The 18,136-nt window shown below is 38.9% G+C and overlaps 1 protein-coding gene across 3 annotated transcripts in view; it reads right to left on the minus strand.

The window, feature by feature from the left end:
- The window catches only part of LOC121310680 (la-related protein 4B-like), a 43,249-nt gene that overhangs the window by 24,125 nt on the left and 988 nt on the right, over positions 1 to 18,136 (minus strand). For 2 of the 3 annotated variants that reach the window (XM_041243681.1, XM_041243680.1), the window contains exons 1-2: positions 1,425 to 4,885; positions 345 to 492 (exon numbers count right to left, since the gene is read on the minus strand). In XM_041243681.1, coding sequence (XP_041099615.1) covers positions 345 to 492; positions 1,425 to 4,502 — 3,226 coding nt within the window. In that variant the 5' untranslated portion in view covers positions 4,503 to 4,885. Of the gene's footprint in view, positions 1 to 344; positions 493 to 1,424; positions 4,886 to 6,857; positions 6,991 to 18,136 lie in introns of those variants that run through there. The other variant, XM_041243682.1, reaches the window with a different exon arrangement.

An 18,136-nucleotide genomic window follows, 5' to 3' on the forward strand; every position in this document is an offset into this window, starting at 1 on the left:
ATAATAATCGTTAAAGCAGCTGACCGTGTTTTGTTTAGTGATAGTCCGTTATTTTTGTCTGTTTATTTTGGCTACCAGTGCCGTGTCCTGTGTTTTTGTTTGTTACCACCGTTTATTTTCTATCTGTTCTGTTCACTCATTAAATGTTGAGCGAAGCTATTTTGCTCAGCTCCACCAAACTCCACCTCTCTCTTTGTTTATTTTCCTGTTTCTGGTCGGACGTCCCCCACTCCGGCCGTCTTTGTGACAATCTTATAGAAGTGTATGTGGAATATTAATTATTTAACTTTAGTAACGAACAATTTCAATTTTTCAAAAAACATTTTTACAAAATATGACCTTACCTTCTAGACAAGTTTCAGCTGATTTATCTGAAGTTTGTTTCCAGGTTTTGTGAACACTGCTATCGGTGGCCCCAGTGGATTCCAAGTTTAGCATGGGATTTGCCCATACTTTTGCATTTGGGTTAAGGTCAGAAACCTTGGTAGATTCCTGCAAAATAACAACAAAATTAGTTCACAACTGTATTACACATGAAGCATTAATATCCACAAAGCAGAATAAAAAGATCATGAATTCACATGCTAAGGCTATCTATACTCAGCAAAAGGTAAACATTTTATTAGAGTGTTCATTATTTGCCAAACAGTTAAACAAAAGCAAGATGCGATTCATTAAAGTGTCAATCCATAGCATGAATCAAGCCAAGTACAAGGTTGTCCTGGAAGAAAACTTGCTTCCTTCTGCTCTGACAATGTTCCCCAACTCTGAGGATTGGTTTTTCCAGCAGGACAATGCTCCATGCCACACAGCCATGTCAATCAAGGTGTGGATGGAGGACCACCAGATCAAGACCCTGTCATGGCCAGGCCAATCTCCAGACCTGAACCCCAATGAAAACCTCTGGAATGTGATCAAGAGGAAGATGGATGGTCACAAGCCATCAAACAAAGCCGAGCTGCTTGAATTTTTGTGCCAGGAGTGGCAGAGTCACCCAACATCAATGTGAAAGACTGGTGGAGAGCATGCCAAGACGCATGAAAGCTGTGCTTGAAAATCAGGGTTATTCCACCAAATATTGATTTCTGAACTCTTCCTAAGTTAAAACATTAGTATTGTGTTGTTTAAAAATGAATATGAACTTATTTTCTTTGCATTATTCGAGGTCTGACAACACTGCATCTTTTTTGTTATTTTGACCAGTTGTCATTTTCTGCAAATAAATGCTCTAAAAATGACAATATTTTTACTTGGAATTTGGGAGAAATGTTGTCAGTAGTTTATAGAATAAAACAAAAATGTTCATTTTACCCAAACACATACCTATAAATAGTAAAACCAGAGAAACTGATAATTTTGCAGTGGTCTCAATTTTTTCCAGAGCTGTATGTATGTACGTATGTATAATATATAATGATACTTACAGTTTCATTATTTTTGTTCTGCCAACCCCATAATCCAGATTTGTCTGAAACCATAAGATTGTAAGGACAAGCCGACATAAAAGCCACAGCAACCTGCAAGTCTGGCGGTCCAACAAACGGTTTAGTCATCTGTTGCATGTTGTCTTCTGTAGGTATTTCAGAGTAACTAGAATCCCATATGCAGTCCAACGGACATTCTGGGGACTGTTTTCCACAAAACTGCCCAAGCAGCTCTTCACAGTGCAGTTGGTCCTGGGCGCATGGTGACCTGCAAAATTCCTTTGAAAAACCCTGACTATCATTTTGTAAGGGGTCCTCCAAAATGTCTGCCAAGAAATCTACCATGCTATCATTTTTATGAAGGCCTTCATCATTTAAATTAGCACTCTCACAATGTTCTGTTTCCTTGTGTTCAGCCTTTAGTGTGATCAGATGCATTTCGTATGAAGGCGTAGAAGCATACATGTCAAGCTGATCAGGATCCACCATTGAGGCATTTGGGATATCAACTCCACTGCACACATCTTCCTCAGAATTACAGCCTCCATCGCCATTAGCAGTGCCCTTTGAATTATCTGCGTTTTCAGACCTCATAGGTACCGTCTCCACTACACCATGTGCTCCACCTTGTGTTAGTCCTAGCGGCTTTTTATTAACAATGTCTGTTTCCCTCCAAATATTATTGACTGCACCGACATGGCAAATTCCAGTTGGTTCTCCGACATCAAAGCAAGCCGTCCCCTCCCCTGAAAAGTGTTGCAATTCTAACTTTGCTAAAGCCTCTGTAGCTCCACTCTCTGTTTGCTGATCACTCGTAGCATTAGCTGCATCACAGACTCCCAATTTGGATTCAGCAGAGGAGACTTGCATGACGTTGCAAGGCAGTTGCTGTTCAGCAGCTATAGCATGCAATCCATGGTCTGACCAGTTTTTCTGAGGAGAGACACTCTTGCAGTTTTCCAGTACTGCAGGCCTGTTTGGCACACAAGAGAGTGCACTGGATTTGGTATTTAAGTCCCTGTTGTCATTTAACACCTTGCTTCTATTTTCAGCTATAAAGACAGCTTCAGACTCCTGCTGGAAGATTCCCATGTCATATTTCATCAAGACATTCTGCTGCATTACACAATCAGAAGAATCTTTTGAATCCTGTCCTCTGTCAAATGCTGTGTCTAAATGATCTCCACTTAAATGAAGCAAACATGTAGGCCTATCCCATAATCCAGTCGCGCTATAATGCAATACCCTCCTACTCACATCTGACCTTGCTGCCACAGAAACTGAGCTGACATCACTGCCTGTGTCAAATGCTTCAGCCTGTTTCAGGCAGATGTTACCTTTATCATCTAAATGCTCCTGTGTTGCCAAGGGGTAGAACTGTGTTATTGTTTCCATGACATTTTCACAGTTTTCATCAGGGGCTAGCAGTTCAGTATCGATTTGATAAATACATTTGTTACTACTGTGACAGAGATGCTTTTGCTTTTTAGAATTTAGGTGCTGACTGATGTTATCAGCAAGATCCTCTGAATTATCACACAGATCAAATTTTAGACCGATTGTCTCTTGTGCTTTATTTAACAACTCACTTTCTACTGTGTCACCAGACTTGCCAAAACTTTGTGTTGCTTCCTCATTACTAAAAGATGCTCTCATTTTGGCTTTTCTTATTGAAGTCACCACTGATCCTGATACAAATGATTCCAATAAGTCAGGGGCAGAGTCATGAAGGTGCTCTGCTGTGCATGGACTGCTACAAATTTCTAGTTCTTGCTCCATTTCTCTGCCTGTATTTAAGCATTTTGGTGCATCAATGCACCCAAAACTAATTTCAGACGAACCACCGGTCATACCACAGGCTTCATCTTCATCACCGTAAACCCTTTCACACAGAGGAGGACTGCACAGATTCTCAGTTGGGATACTTTCCTTTAAGCTATGGCCAACTGAAGAATGAGTGTGCAAAAACATTTCTAATAAATCAGGAACAAAGGCTTTCTGTGGACCTTCTGCATTTTGTGACGTTGTGGTTTGAATTGACAGCACCAACTGCTGTGGCTCACAGGCAGCTGCTGTTTTTACAGACTGCAGTATTGAAAACCCCCTCTTGGTGCCTGGAGACCATGCCACATTGCAGATTCCTTTTTCTGCAACAGCTGAATGATTAAAATCCATTGCAACGTCTTCTTGGACGGCAGCAGGTTCCCTCCAATCACTTTCTAAATCTTCAGGGTCTATTGAACAAATGTTATAAAAACTTTGTGTCCTCAGCTTACTTTGTTCCAAGCAAATAGCAACAGAACACATATTTTCTTCTCCAAATGTGTCTAGTTTCTCTTTATTGATCAATTCATTCGTTCCCATATTAGAAGAGAGCATGTCCACTACCCCTTCAAGTTTATGTTGCAATATACCTGAATTTCCAAGATGTATATGGCTGTTTTCCAAGCATTTCACATGTAGCAAACCAGTTTCTCCAAGTTCCTGATTTAAAGTCAGCTTGTGTTTAAGGGGAGTATGATTTGTGGTTGTTATATGTGACTTTCCTGAGCTTACTGCTGGAATAGCATGGCAGCTATCGTCCTCTGGCACCTCATTAAAAGTCTCCAGAATTTCGCTGCCAAATCTTTCTGTTGTCAAATCTTCTCTGATCAATTTTTCATCCTCTGCATCACCGTTCCCAGACCCCGTAAACATTATTCCAATAAAACTTTTCAAATTTTGAACACTGGAAGAGCTGTTTTTTTTTCCATTTCCCTCAGTGTTTGTGAGTGGTTTATTAATAGACAAACTCTGCGTCTCGTGATTTGTAGTGGGGAGACTCCATAATAAATGCCCATCCTGCTCATGCTCTCTGCGGTTCCCGTCAGTATATGATGGGTCACTAGCGAGAGAGACCCCTATCCTATTACTGTGCTTCACAAACTCACACCGCTCCTCACGGTTAAGATCTGCAATTGGGGAGACGTGGTCACTTATTCCTTCTTTAACTGCTTCTTCTCCTGGAGTGGTTGGTAAAAGCCTTGTTCTTTCATTGGGCTTGTTTGGATCCATTTCTTTACTAAAACAGCAACCCATGCTGACTATAGCTGTCGCAAAGCAGCAGTCCTTCCTACAACTCTAAGGTCTGGAAAGTAAATGAAATGGCACTTTTCACAAGAGCCGCAGACAGCACCCGGAGACCGAAAATAGCATATTTAAATCAGCATGAAGGACTCACATGCTCCTGTCACTCCAAATTCAAATGCCAAACGTGATGCTGTGTGTAAAGAGTGTCCCTACCGAAATGTTTTTTTTAGTCCTTTTGTGCTCAAATTCTAAGTATAGCAGGGTTCTCCCCAGGATTTCCGTACAGCAGAACATTATAGCCTTATCTTGCATACATAATATGACAAAGAATTTGAATAATGTGTTGTCTTTCGTTGACTATATCTGGTTGCGCTTATGCTCTACATTTTCTTTTTCATTACTGTTTTCTATCATAGTAGATTCCTGTGCTTATTTAGGCACTCTATGATTTGACTGGGGAAAGAGAACGTAGGGTTATTGGAGTTCACAAAAAAAAAAAAAAAGCCCACGGTACTCTTTTCACTTCCTTTTTTGCGTAATTATTGAGCTTATTGCTTCTTTTAAATAGTTTTCTTTAAGTTTTCAGGGCATTTTGTTAATGCACGCCTTTTTGTTTTTCGTTATTCTACGTTTTTTGGAATGCAACTGTTTATTTAACCAACACAACAGTACTCGCACACGTTTGGTCACTATCATAACTGTTCATGAAACCGCAGTGTAATAATCCAGCACCTCTGCACTCAAGCATTTGTATGTCTGCTGACAATAGCCGATATCCCATCACGCCTTTCTTAAAATCCATACAGCCCCTATAAATGAACCCCCAATATCTCACAAGCACCTGAGTACATACTGTTACGATATCACAACAAAAGGAATGCTGTTTTTTTTTTTTTTTTTGGTGCATACATATAGCTATTCTGTACTATATATCATCTTGCAGTACAATAATACGACAAAAAAATGGAAATAATCTTATTTTTTTGATAAAGCAGCCAGCGCAAATATTGTATCAGGCGGTGAATTGCGGCGATCACCGGCTTATTTTGACCCCCTGCATTCAGTCACTATTTTTGTTTTGAAAACAATTGGTTGTTTTGTTTTTTTTTTTAGCAGAAAACCCGCCCCTTCAGCTCAACGATTGGTTAAATCTTGTGTCAAGATGTGACACAGCTGACGTGGTTCCAAGATTTTTTTTTTTTCACCCAGCAACACACATCTAATCTAGTCTTCTAGAAGCGCAATCAATCCTTACTGTTTAAGGCACAGTAGCATCTGCAAAATGGGCGGATTGGGTTTTTTCACCCAGGTGACGACAGCCTCTTTGCTGAAAAGGCCTGATGAGAACCCTGTATAGCCAAATACTGTATCTCCATAAAGTTCCACTTTCTTTTGCTTTTTCTTTGCCCACTTGAGAGAACGTTTACAGAGTCTCCTACGTAACTGTTAAACAATATAATGCTATATATATATATATATATATATATATATATATATATATATATATATATATATATATATATATATATATATATATATATCTTTATATATTATTAGCGAAGGTATCCGAGGTTGGTTATATTATGTTATGAGGTTGGTTGAGGTATGAGGTTGTTAGGAGGTTTTTAGTTTTTGTTTTTTTTGCACCAGACGGCACACAAAAACAAACTAACGTACCCGAGGGCCACATCACCGCATATGGCCAGGGGCAAGATTCTAATTCTGAGGCCAGGATGTGGGCTGTATCATTGATATGGCCAGACGCTAAAGCAATGTGGCACTGAAAGAGTTCATTTTTACTGGACAAAACCAGGTATGGAACTTGAGAAAGAAAACAGGTCAGTGGATAAATGGCAACTGTATGATTATGGACACAACCAGGGTCCTGGCACTCCTCCAAGTTTCAGGACACTCACATGACTCCTTCTACATACTCTTTGTTTATACGTGCAAATGCTGATTTACACTATTCCATTTACTTCAACTACACTAAATACACTGCTAATGGTTTATAAGCAAGTAGTTTTCATTCCTGGTCCTTACTTTATTATGAAGTCATTAGTACAGGGTACATGACCGACAATTCTCCTGATCGACTGGTCATTTCAAAAAGCAGCACACATACGAAGGTTTACAGATCAGATAATACAATGTATTCCTCTCAAGTTAAAGACTTGTATATAATTGTACTGTATTATCCAACTTTCCATAGGTGTTCTGTGTTGATTGAATAGCACCATAAAACAGAGAAAGCAAGCAGATTGCAACAGTGCAGGATTTTGTGATTTCATCTACCCCTATGCAGGAGTAGGACTTTAGTAAATCAGAGTTCTTTGTTTAAATATATAGAAGACACAGACTCACCAGATGAGAACTGTCTTTTGCTTCTTGTACTTGCTGCACCTGCGGTTCAGCTACAACTTTTGTATCCTGGTCAGAAGTCATGAGCCGTCTACTTTCTGGCTCCTCAGGGAGAAGTCTGTTGGTCACAAGTAAGCTGTAAATAAATAAAAAAAAAATTAAAAACGTTTTAGGTAACATTTAATTTTCTGTTACACCATGTACAATACAGTAATTTCTACAGTAAATACAGCAACGGTGTTGTTCAAACTGTAAACAACATCTCAATCAATCTAACTTCTGTTTCTGTCTCTTGCTTTTGATGCATGATCCGAACTGAAGAAAAGCTGTGCTGGCACTTTATAACACAAACATCTTATTCAGCATTCATTTTATAACTAAATAAATATTAGGCCTATTAAGTCTTTCCTAATGTATTTACTTTTGCTGCAAAAGGAACTGCGGCTTTCTCCGGGAGATGAGACACTTCCGCTTTGCTTCAGCCCCGCTCCGGCAGCCGAACTTGGGGCGAGCCCATTCCCTCTCCAGACCTGCTCTCCTGCTCGTACTTGGTTTGCTTGTCTGTCACTTCGAACTGAACTCCCGATCGTTGTTTAGCCAGGCTGTTTATAGTTTAAAAACTGCCGATTAAAATGATCTGAGAGGGAATGTTTTGTAAAAAATATAGCGCTGATTACATGGTGCTTTATGCATGGTTAATTCTGGGAAAGCTACATTTTGCTTCACTAAGTTAAAATATCCAGTTTTGGATATCAGACAGGACGCTCTAAAAGCACCGAGACACCTCCAGATAATTGAGATTTAACAGAGATGTTCAGTTGGATATTGTCAGCATACATATGAAAACCAACACCCTGATGCTGCATCAATTCCCCCAGTGGTAGTATATAGATCAGAAAAAGAATAAGGCCCAAGACAGATGCCTGGGGTACTCCACAGGTCAACAGAAGCATACTGGCCACAGCCTGTGAGATAGGCCTGGAACCAGTTTAAAACAATACCAGTAACAAATAAATTTGATTCCAGGCCATTTAACAACAAAATCCATAAGGAACAGGAACCTGCGTCACAGTTCAACATCATAGACGTGAACAAGAGATGTCTCGGTGCTATGAAACGGTCAGAAACCTGACTAACTTCTCAAAAATAGTATTTGCAGCTAGATGTGCCTACAGCTGGGAGGCAACCACTCGCTCCAACACCTTTGACAAAAAAGGCTAATTTGATATTGGGCAGTAATTACAGAGAACATTGTTATCAAGATTAGGTTTTCTTCAAGGGTGGAACACTTCCAAATGTAAGGGATAGGTTTATAATATGCAGTAAAACAGGAGCAACAACACTCGACTGAGTTTTCAAAAGAACTGAGGGGAAAGAATCAAGATAACAGAGACAAGCACATCAACAAAGAGTAGATGAGATGGGTGCAACTTCAGAAAAACTAGAAAATTATTTTCACTTAAATAATTGAGGGCTTGGAACAGTTGGAGAGACAGATACTGCAGAATCACATAAAACAGATATCTTAACGAAGAAATCCATAAGTTCCTGACAAAAAGCAACACGGGAAACCGGCAATGTAAAATTTGCAGCAAGAAACAACAGTTTTTCTACTGAAGAATATAGAACTCTGGAATTTTCATAATTATCCTCCGTAATTTTAGAAAAACACTTATGCCTAGGAGTACAACACAAAAAAGTTGAACTGTACATGTTAACATTGATTAGGATTCACAAAAATAAATACTTTGCATGCCAAGATGGCATTTGTGCCATGCATTCCATTCGCGGTCCAGTTAAGGAGAGCCTGGGTTGTTTTTCCACTGCAGAGCCAAGCCGTGCTACTGACGCCACACGCAATGAAAGACAGTTGTTATTAATTAGCTCAGTTTGCCAAAAGATGCGCAAACAACTTATGTTAAATTAATAGACCAATGGTACAGGTGTATCTGGTATTTTGGAAATATATTTAGGCATTTCTTGATAACCCACAAATTTTACTTTTCAATTACTTCTGGTGAAGGGGAAAAAATAAGGTTTTAAAAATATGATTTGCCAAAGATATCACATATTAGGATAGTTGTTTTTCTAGAGTTGCTTTTGTTTGGGTGCTTAAAAAAAATCACAAACCGAGAGCCATAGTTGTATGCTGTACAGTATTTTGGTAGACTTTTTGTAAATACGTTCAGAATCGTTTTATTAACCACATTTTTTTCCTTTATATGAATATAATAAGGTCAATCCAGACCTTTGTGAACACTTCTATTTGCCCACAGAAACTAGAGTCTGCACTTCCTCACTGTCCCAAGGATAACCTTGAACTGCAGCCCAGGCAGCTAAGCCAGCCTTAATGAGTTATGGATGACGGACTTCTGCTGGAAACAGGTTCAGGACTTGGAAGACATGCTTCCACTGGGTTCCCGTTCCAGGCAGACCGCAGCTTCTCTTAGCAGTTGTGGAATTGGTTTAGCCATTGAAGAATATTATTACTCCTGCTTCTTCTCGATTCTACACTAAATCCAACCTGGCAGACCAGCTAGTAGATAATCGACCGCACCAACAATATTGTCCGGCCTTCCAGTGCGATTGACGCTAATGAGAAATACTACAGCGAAAATAAAAAACTAAATAAAATGTTTCTGGGTAACGTACTTAGATGTATTTATTTGACTTATTTTAGTTTTAAATTATTATTTATTTTGTTTTTTTCTGAATTTGATGTTTATTTATTTATTTCGTTTATGTACTGTGACAATGTTACCCGTCCGTGTGTATTTCAGCGTTATATATTGCGTGTTGTGTGTTAATGTTGGTGTATAATTATGGGTACACGGGATATAAACGGGTCTGTGTAACACAAGTGTTTAAAATGTATATTTGTATTTAGGCACGAGGATTGCACACTCTTCACGTGCAAGTAAAATGTAATATGTGAGCACGGGGAATTGCACTTTATTAATTCACATGCAATTGTACCATGACAATCATGAATGATTGATTAGCAATTGAGTCTCGGTACAGCTACATAAAAGCAGCATGTTTTCACTCACTCGGGGTTACGTGTTCGACGAGTGGAGAATGGGATTGGAGACAGATAATAATAAATAATAAACAACAACAACAACTAAAATATCAGCTCATCGTGTTTGTCTGTGTAATCCGTTTTGTTTATCTCTAATTTGGCGAAAGTGCCGTGTCCTGTGTTTTTGTTTGTTATAACCTTTTAATTTACTGTTCTGTTCATTAAATGCTGAGTGCTAGCAAGCACTCAGTTTCCCCAAAACTCCACCTCTCTGTTGTTTATTTCCTGGCTCCTGGCTCCTGGTTTCTGGTTTCTGGTCTGACGTCACCCACTACAGCCGTCTTTGTGACAAGTGGTGTCATCGTGAGATTACCAGCGCCTCCTAGACACAGACCAGAGAGGGAACCGCAGTGTTTTTTTTTTGGAAAAAAAACCCAGCAAAAATTGAAGGCTGGAGAGATGGCTGCACTGAGCTGGAGGAGCTCCTTAGTGATGTGGAGGACCAATGCTGGTGCCTTGCCTGCGAGGTGTACGGGCACGTGGTGGCTGTCTGCCCCTACCAAGAGGGAGAGGAGGAACTGGCCCAAGAGAGGAAGGTGAGAAGGAGGAGGCAGAGAAGGGGAAAGGTGAGGAGGAAGCAGAGGGAGCCAAGGTGGTACACTACGTGCACTGCTTATGGGCATGAGGATGAGAACTGCCCAGAACAGGAGCCAGAGGATGAGGATCCCAGTTACCCTACGCCCTGAGGGGGTGGAGCCCGAATGTCCTCCGCCTGAGTGGGTGGAGACTGCGTATCCAGCGCCCAGAAGGGGGGGGGGGGGGGACGACGACACAGGCATCTACAGCCTGTGTTTCACCTCCACAGCCTGCGTGGAAGGAGGCCGAGCATCCACAGCCCGCAAAGGGGGAGTCAAGATATACAGGTGAAGAAACATTGTAAAGGTTTGGAATAGAAATAAATGAAAAATCAGGCATAATGTTGCGCAGGACATTTTTCCTTTGTCACTCGGAGCCACTTATGAAAGAGCTTGGTTTCCATGAATAGCTAACAGTCAGTACTTACACAAACAATTGTAATGAACAATCCATACCACAAGTGCAGTGGTACAGTACCCCAAACGTTATACATGTATTAACAAGTGGGACTCGTTTCAAAAGTCATCCATGTAGTAACAAGTGGGACTCGTTTCCTATCATTTCACCCCAAATCATATGTTTTTGCAATGGTGACTGCCAAGGATCATCCCACATTGAAATGTGTTTCAGTTTTTGGCAGTCATTGCAGAAATATGTTTCAGGGCTAAATAAAGAACACTTGTCATTCTGTACTGGTAGCAGATGATATTTGAGGTATCACAGATTTTTTATGGCTATTTTGCATATACTTAGAGGATGCAATTATCTATTCAGGGATACCAAGTTATGTAATGAGCAAGGGGTCAGAGTGGGAAACACTGGGCAATAAAAGCCCCACATCTAGGTCATTCAACATTCCTAAAAAAAGGACAAATGAACATCTTTCTCTAGCAACACACACATACATAAAAACTAGGGCTGTCCCAATTAAAATGTTTGATTGGTTAATTTAAGGGCATTACTTGATTAAATTGGTAGATTAATCCGTCCACATTTTTAATAAAGATAACAATCTTATCGCGGCTGTCCTGCATAGTAATACTTCTGAATCGATATAATCAAACAAATCCAATGAGAATTTAGTCTTTTTAAAAGCAATTTTATTATTTAAATTTTTTGTTAAATGTAACAAATTCACAGAACAACCATTCATTCGGGCCACAATCAGTCACATACCTGAAAACACAAGACAGCTGAGCTGCGTTTCCCATTATAGCTACATAATTTGCTTCCTGTACTGTAAAAAAGTGTTTAAAATGAACAGTTGCATTCAAAAAACGTACACAAGCGAAAAACAAAAAATACAAATGTATATGCTCCAAAATATTATCTACTTAGGGTTATTCAATGTTTAAACAGGTCCACGAAATCTTAAATTTTATTCCATAAACTACCCAGGAAAAATATGTAAATTCTCCACGATTTATGTAGAAACCTACTTATGTTCCAATGACAAAAAAAAGTAACTGTTGGAAAATACTCATCTGTATTATTTTGCACTTGTTTTTGGTTAAAATAAGATAAAACTAGAATACAAATCAAATCACGGGGCTAAACTTTAACCCGCTCTGGGTCATGTGATAATCACAGTGTATATTTTCTAAATGTCACAGACTACAATTTTCTTGCATTATACCGCCCCACATACTAAACTACACGCTGTCCCCATCCTCAATTGTTACTTTTTAAATTGTAAATTACAAATAATAGTACTTTATTTATCTTTGGCACTAAAAATCTGACTTTCTATTCAACACGGTTTTAGCCTTATTCACAAACTAGACAGTAGCATAAAATCCAAAGCCAGATGCATACTCAATAAAAATAGCCAAGTTATCAATCTTGGCTGGTGAGCCATAGGGAGAGCTGTATTGCTTTTTGCGCTCCTGCAGGTTTATGGTTAGTGTCCCACTGCCTTGTTATCCCTGTAATGAAACAGTCTGCTCCACCCTCCCTCAGCATCCCATGCTTAGGCCTACTACCAGCGTTCCCTCCAAGGCAAAAATGAGCACATTTGTCACAGTAACTGGCAACAACCTTGGCACTCAGTTTACTAACTTTCACAAGTTATTATCAAATATCAACCTCAAATCAAGACTCCAGCCACTCGAGGTAAATTATTTTGAGACCATACTTAAAAAACATTAACATAAGTATATTTGTGTCTGTCTTGCAGATTATTTGCTGATTTCCCTCTGTAAAAATGCATGTCACAGAGCAAGTCACTACACTACACACCGTTGGTTTCATAAAGACATTGGAGTGTGTCTCCTCTGGAGAGGAGACACACCTTTTTAAAACTTGCAAGTAACACTACACAATTTTGAAAGGAACAATTGAGAGGATTAATTATGTGTTTACATTAAAAGGGGCTCTATTTAAATTAAAATCTAGCAATACATAGCAGTGAACCTGTTTTAGAGCAACGAGTCAGTCAACATGCCTTTAGCAGAGTTTCATATTTTATCCTGGTTATTATAACGCCAGTATAACGCTAAACTGAATTTGTGGAGTATTGTGCATATGATTACACTCAAAAGACATTGCTGGACTGTTACTAAACGGTTTCATGTTTGTTATTGTTATTGTAAATGCCAGCAATAAGCTAAACAGGTTGCATTAGAACAGTTTCAAAATTGTACAATGCAACAAAAATATATTAAAAGGGTTAAGGTGTGGTTCTCACTGATAATTTACCCTTTCTCAGTCAATATGGCAAGTTTCTCACTATCTAAAAAGCTTGGAGGGAATGCTACCTACTACCAGTACTGGTTTAGTTGTCCTCCTCGGTCTTGGTCTCTATCTAAACCTCAAGTAGGAACTCAGTCAAACTGCTGACAAGATTCAAGTTTACTTTTCAAGTTGCTTTCCCACAGTGTCCATCGATTTTAAATTTATACGACACAAACAAATATGCATCAGAAAACTTTTCTGGATAGCACGTGTTTTCATTTGGTTGTACTTGCTATGCAGCTTTTCATGCTTGTGACAGAGACAGAATGATTCTTGTTGATAAATCTCCCTCCAAACCTGCGAGTGCCCTGGACTGGATGACCCGACAATTCATGCCCAGGGTTAGGCGGAAGTCGGCCATCTAGAAAGGGGGCGGAGCTAAGGTACACTAAATCATCGACCCCGAAGGGAAACTACGTGGCAGCCACGGATTGGAGGTGCAGTTGCAATCGTTAACCAAGAGGCCATGACTGATGATACATAAGGGGATGTATCGAGGTAATCTGTTCCTTTGTTATGGTTAACACTGAAACGGAAGGAGGATGGTATTGTCTATTGTGGCCAGCACAAAACCCTGACAGCACTGCACTTGTTTCACGATAAATTGTATTTGCACCACAAGCACTACAGCACTCACTTTGGACTGGTGACTGTGTTTGCATATTGTGTGTGTATTAAATACCGTGTTTACTGTTTTGGGACTGAACCCCTTTGGTTATACTGTGTAGTACACATTCTTGTGTACTACCATTCTTTATTATTTACAGTTGTGACTGACTTTTTGGATTATAAATAAAACACCATTGCATCTGGATTATCATTGTCTGTCTGTTATTGACCACCGCATCACTCCTGCACACCGCAAACCACTTTGCCACAATGCTTTACAAATTTGCGAGAAGGTTTTTGCATCACAGTACTAATTTACATACAGGTTTTTACAATAAGATTTCCAAAAATTTGGATTGAAAAGGCTGTCCTTGTATTGTTAATTCTGAATGTGTGAGGTTTTGTTTATGGATAGGTGGTTGACTACTAGCAACTATTGTTTATCTATGGCTTCTAGCTTTACATATATTAGAAAAATTGATATCCAGCTTTACTGTTTCAAGCACAAACGCCAGCTACAGTACTACAGCTTTCCAATCAACAAGGTCTCCGATATGGTGTCTAAGTGTTTAAAGGCAATCCGACTACTGTGCAACAAAAGAAAACATATTAATTGCAGTTGACCAATTAACTAAACCCTATACCATTTGGATATGATCCTGGATCAGATCCCATTAGTTCAATTGACCCCTGATGTCCGGATGGTTGTCTATCTCGTTCAACAGGGTTTGATTTTGGGACAGGTGTGTAGATGAAATCGTCATAATTGAATGTCACTGTTAATCTGACAAGTCAGATATAGTTTCATAAAAACTGAAATTTATAGTACTGTTTGAGTTCACACTTTCCTGTTAAATGTGCTCTTGACTTGAACTCTGAATGCGATGGTTAGTGCCTCATTGGTTTAACACAATGCTATCTATCTAAGAACTATTAGGAAAAAAGCATTCCTCAGAATGTGACAGCAAACCAATACACATCTGTTTCTTTATTAATTTACTGAGGTATGCATTACTTTTCCACTTGCAGGGCTTGAAATGGCTGGCGGTCATGCTGCAATTGCCGTGGGTGCCCTTATCAATTGCCGCAATGCCCATCAAAATGTTTATCTATTCATGGCCATTATGGCCACAGCGCCCTTTCTGCTTCAGCAACTAGAGAGATGCCTGTACTAGGAAGTGTTCGAGTCCAAACAAGAACAGGATTACATGATTTGCGTGCTTAAGTAGCACCACTTCCATACAAAAAAAAAAAAAAACAACACACAAGATCTGTGTTTTGCACTTGTGCCATAACAAAACGAAAACTTAAAGAAAATAAAAATTCAGCAAAAGGTCAACGATCATGTTTTTAAAAACAAAGTGAAAAGGTTACAGTATCAAGCTAAAAAACATTTTCTTTGTGAACTCCAATAAAATAATGTTAAGTTAAACTGGGTTTTTATTCTGTGCCCAATGATTAGCTTTATTTATGACTCTTAAGCAAACTTGCACCACATCTGAGACTTTGGCTTTGACTTAAGTTTAGTGGCCTTGGTGCCCTCTACAAATGTATTATACTGGAGGCCATTTTGGCTTTGCCCTTTTTGTTGCCAATAACTTATTTTAAATGGCAGTAAAGAATGTATGTATTACACAAAAACAGTTTAATTGCTACTGTAGATATAAAATTGCATATCTGAAATCAACCATCACAATGAAGTAGTATTTGCCACAATAAAAGTTATTTACAAAAATGAATATTTTTCATTTTAAAGCTATTCTTCCAGTACAATCTTCATTTCTGTGATTTATAATAAGTTAACACATTGTGCGTAGGGTGCCTCTTATTGCATAAGAGATGTCATTCCCCATAGTGGAGCAGCCAGGAGCACTCAGCTTCATGATGACATCTCTAATACTGTACAACAAGAGACATCCTCCTCACAATGTGTTAACTTAACACAAAACTACTGGTATAAATAAATAAATAAATAAACCACTTCTAGAAGACTGTTCAGCTGAGGAAAATAATGAACAGTACAAACTTTCACATTTATTAGTCAATACAGCAGTGTTTCTTTCTTGTTTGAGACACTGGCTCAAGCTCTGATCCTGCCCCAGAGCAGATTCTTTTAGTGCAAAGTAACAACCAGGATCGGATGATGGGAGTCCCTATAGAAGCAGGTGATGTAGAATCCCATGCCTCCTTGTCCAAGACTTCATGCCAAGCATGCAATATTACTAGATAGGTAGAGACCAAAGTGACTCCAAACTGGTCGGTGCAGTCTTCCTGGAACACACATTTCCATGTTATTATCGGCTCCTAATTTGAGTAGCTTTTGAAACAGCCAATGATAACACTGGGGAATTGAAATAAGTCCAGGGTCCTTCCTTGGTGGTTCATCCAATAGATTGCGATTTTTGACATTTTTTAAATTTCTTTAACTGGCAACTGGTGGTGCCATTTTGGGTGCCCAAATAAATATTTGGTGTCTACGGACCACAGGGCCACCCTTAACTTTGAACCCTTCAGTGACTGAATTTGGTATAAGGTAACACCACTTACAATGGCCATATTATACACAACCTATGCAAATTAGTGAAAATATGCACTTTATAGACAAGAGGAGTGTCCAAATTCACTAGCCAAGAATTCAAAGGTAGTTTTAAACCAAAGGTTCACCAGGTGGCATTCACACAGTGTATATTTATTTTGTCTGTCAACAGAAACCGTTTGACAATGTGTGAATACTATAAATCACACATTAAATCACTTGCATGGAAAATTCAATCTTTTGATTTGTAGAATGCATATTACATAGACAGTGTAAGAGAAGTGCTATGGTAGAATGTTTGAAACATACAAAAAACATATACGCTAACACAATTAATTAAAAAAACTGAGCACCGTCCACCCCTCCAGCTTGTGTTAATAAAACCAATAAAATCTAGCCCAAAAGTTTGTTCAAACTGTACAGTCATTGCCTGAGTTCACAGTATTGTGCTTTGCAAGTAAAATAAATAAAACATAGCTGGTTTAAAAACATACTACAAACACACACAAGACTAGTAGTAGACACTGCACCATGTTTAAATCGATTAAACAAACTGCTAGAAACAATGTTTGTTCAATAACCAGTTTAACCTACTTTGTATATATTTAATAAACTGCAATATAGAACAGGATCTGTTTAAAATTACTTAAGGGTTTTCTGTAGTAGACAGGTGTCCAACTTGTATAATTATACATTTCGGGAAAGAATACAAATGTGAAACGCACATTATTAATGCTCTGAATACTGCAAACAGAAACGATCAAGTTTCATTCATAACACGTTTTCATAAGAACTTAGCACAACAGATTTATTCAACAGATCTGAATGATGCCAATTATGGTAAAATGATAGGCCTCTGGAGTTTTCTGTCTATTATGAACCACACACATTCTGTCCTAGTTCTTCTAATCGAACAGCACAGAACTACAGGTAAAGATATTAGCATAACTCTTCCAGTGTGGCCCAAGTTGAGAAAGTTCGCAACTGTATTAAATAGCCAGCGGTCGACGCAGTGCGGGTCTGAGGAGCAGCTGACACAGCGATTCCTGCTGACAGAGGACCAGAGAAACTATACAAAGTAGGCATTAAACACTGAGCAAACTAACCCTCAACTAGTATGAACAACCTTGCAAGGTTAAATGTAGCCTGTACAGACGCAACATATTTAACAGCCTTGTGTAAAAAGGCAAATTTAAACACGCGTGTTTTACTTTCATTTCTTTATAGCTCTGATCGAAGAAAAAAAGTTTTCAAAAGCTGGGCGAGGCTTTGATAACTCTAGTACAACAAACATGGCAAATGCATCACTAAAGCACTGGGCTGTTCTAACTAGCTTCTAGTGGGAGGGCAGACCCAGACGTCAGTGGTAAAACAAACATTAAGCCAGGAACAAGGCAGCGACAATCACCAGCTATCAAATATGCACATAGCGTGGCCTCTTCGGGTTCTAAAAATATAATTTCGTTACCTTGTGATCACCTCCACAAACACGCATTTCCAAGCAATAAAATGTAATAAAGCGCACCTATCATTTCATAGCTGTCATCAAACCTTTGTGAAATGGCGATTTAATTATAAACTTTGTCCACCCTTTATATTATGTAATTTAAAAGTGAACAGCAATAATGATATCGTATCACTGCGCTCCAGTCACACATCTAATGGCATTCTACCAAAAACATTAATAAGTAGAATAAACTGTCAGTATTACAAATAACTTCTCGGGGTCTTTTTACACCAGCATCA

Source organism: Polyodon spathula, chromosome 3 (assembly GCF_017654505.1).
Source record: "Polyodon spathula isolate WHYD16114869_AA chromosome 3, ASM1765450v1, whole genome shotgun sequence".
Taxonomy (NCBI): domain Eukaryota; kingdom Metazoa; phylum Chordata; class Actinopteri; order Acipenseriformes; family Polyodontidae; genus Polyodon; species Polyodon spathula.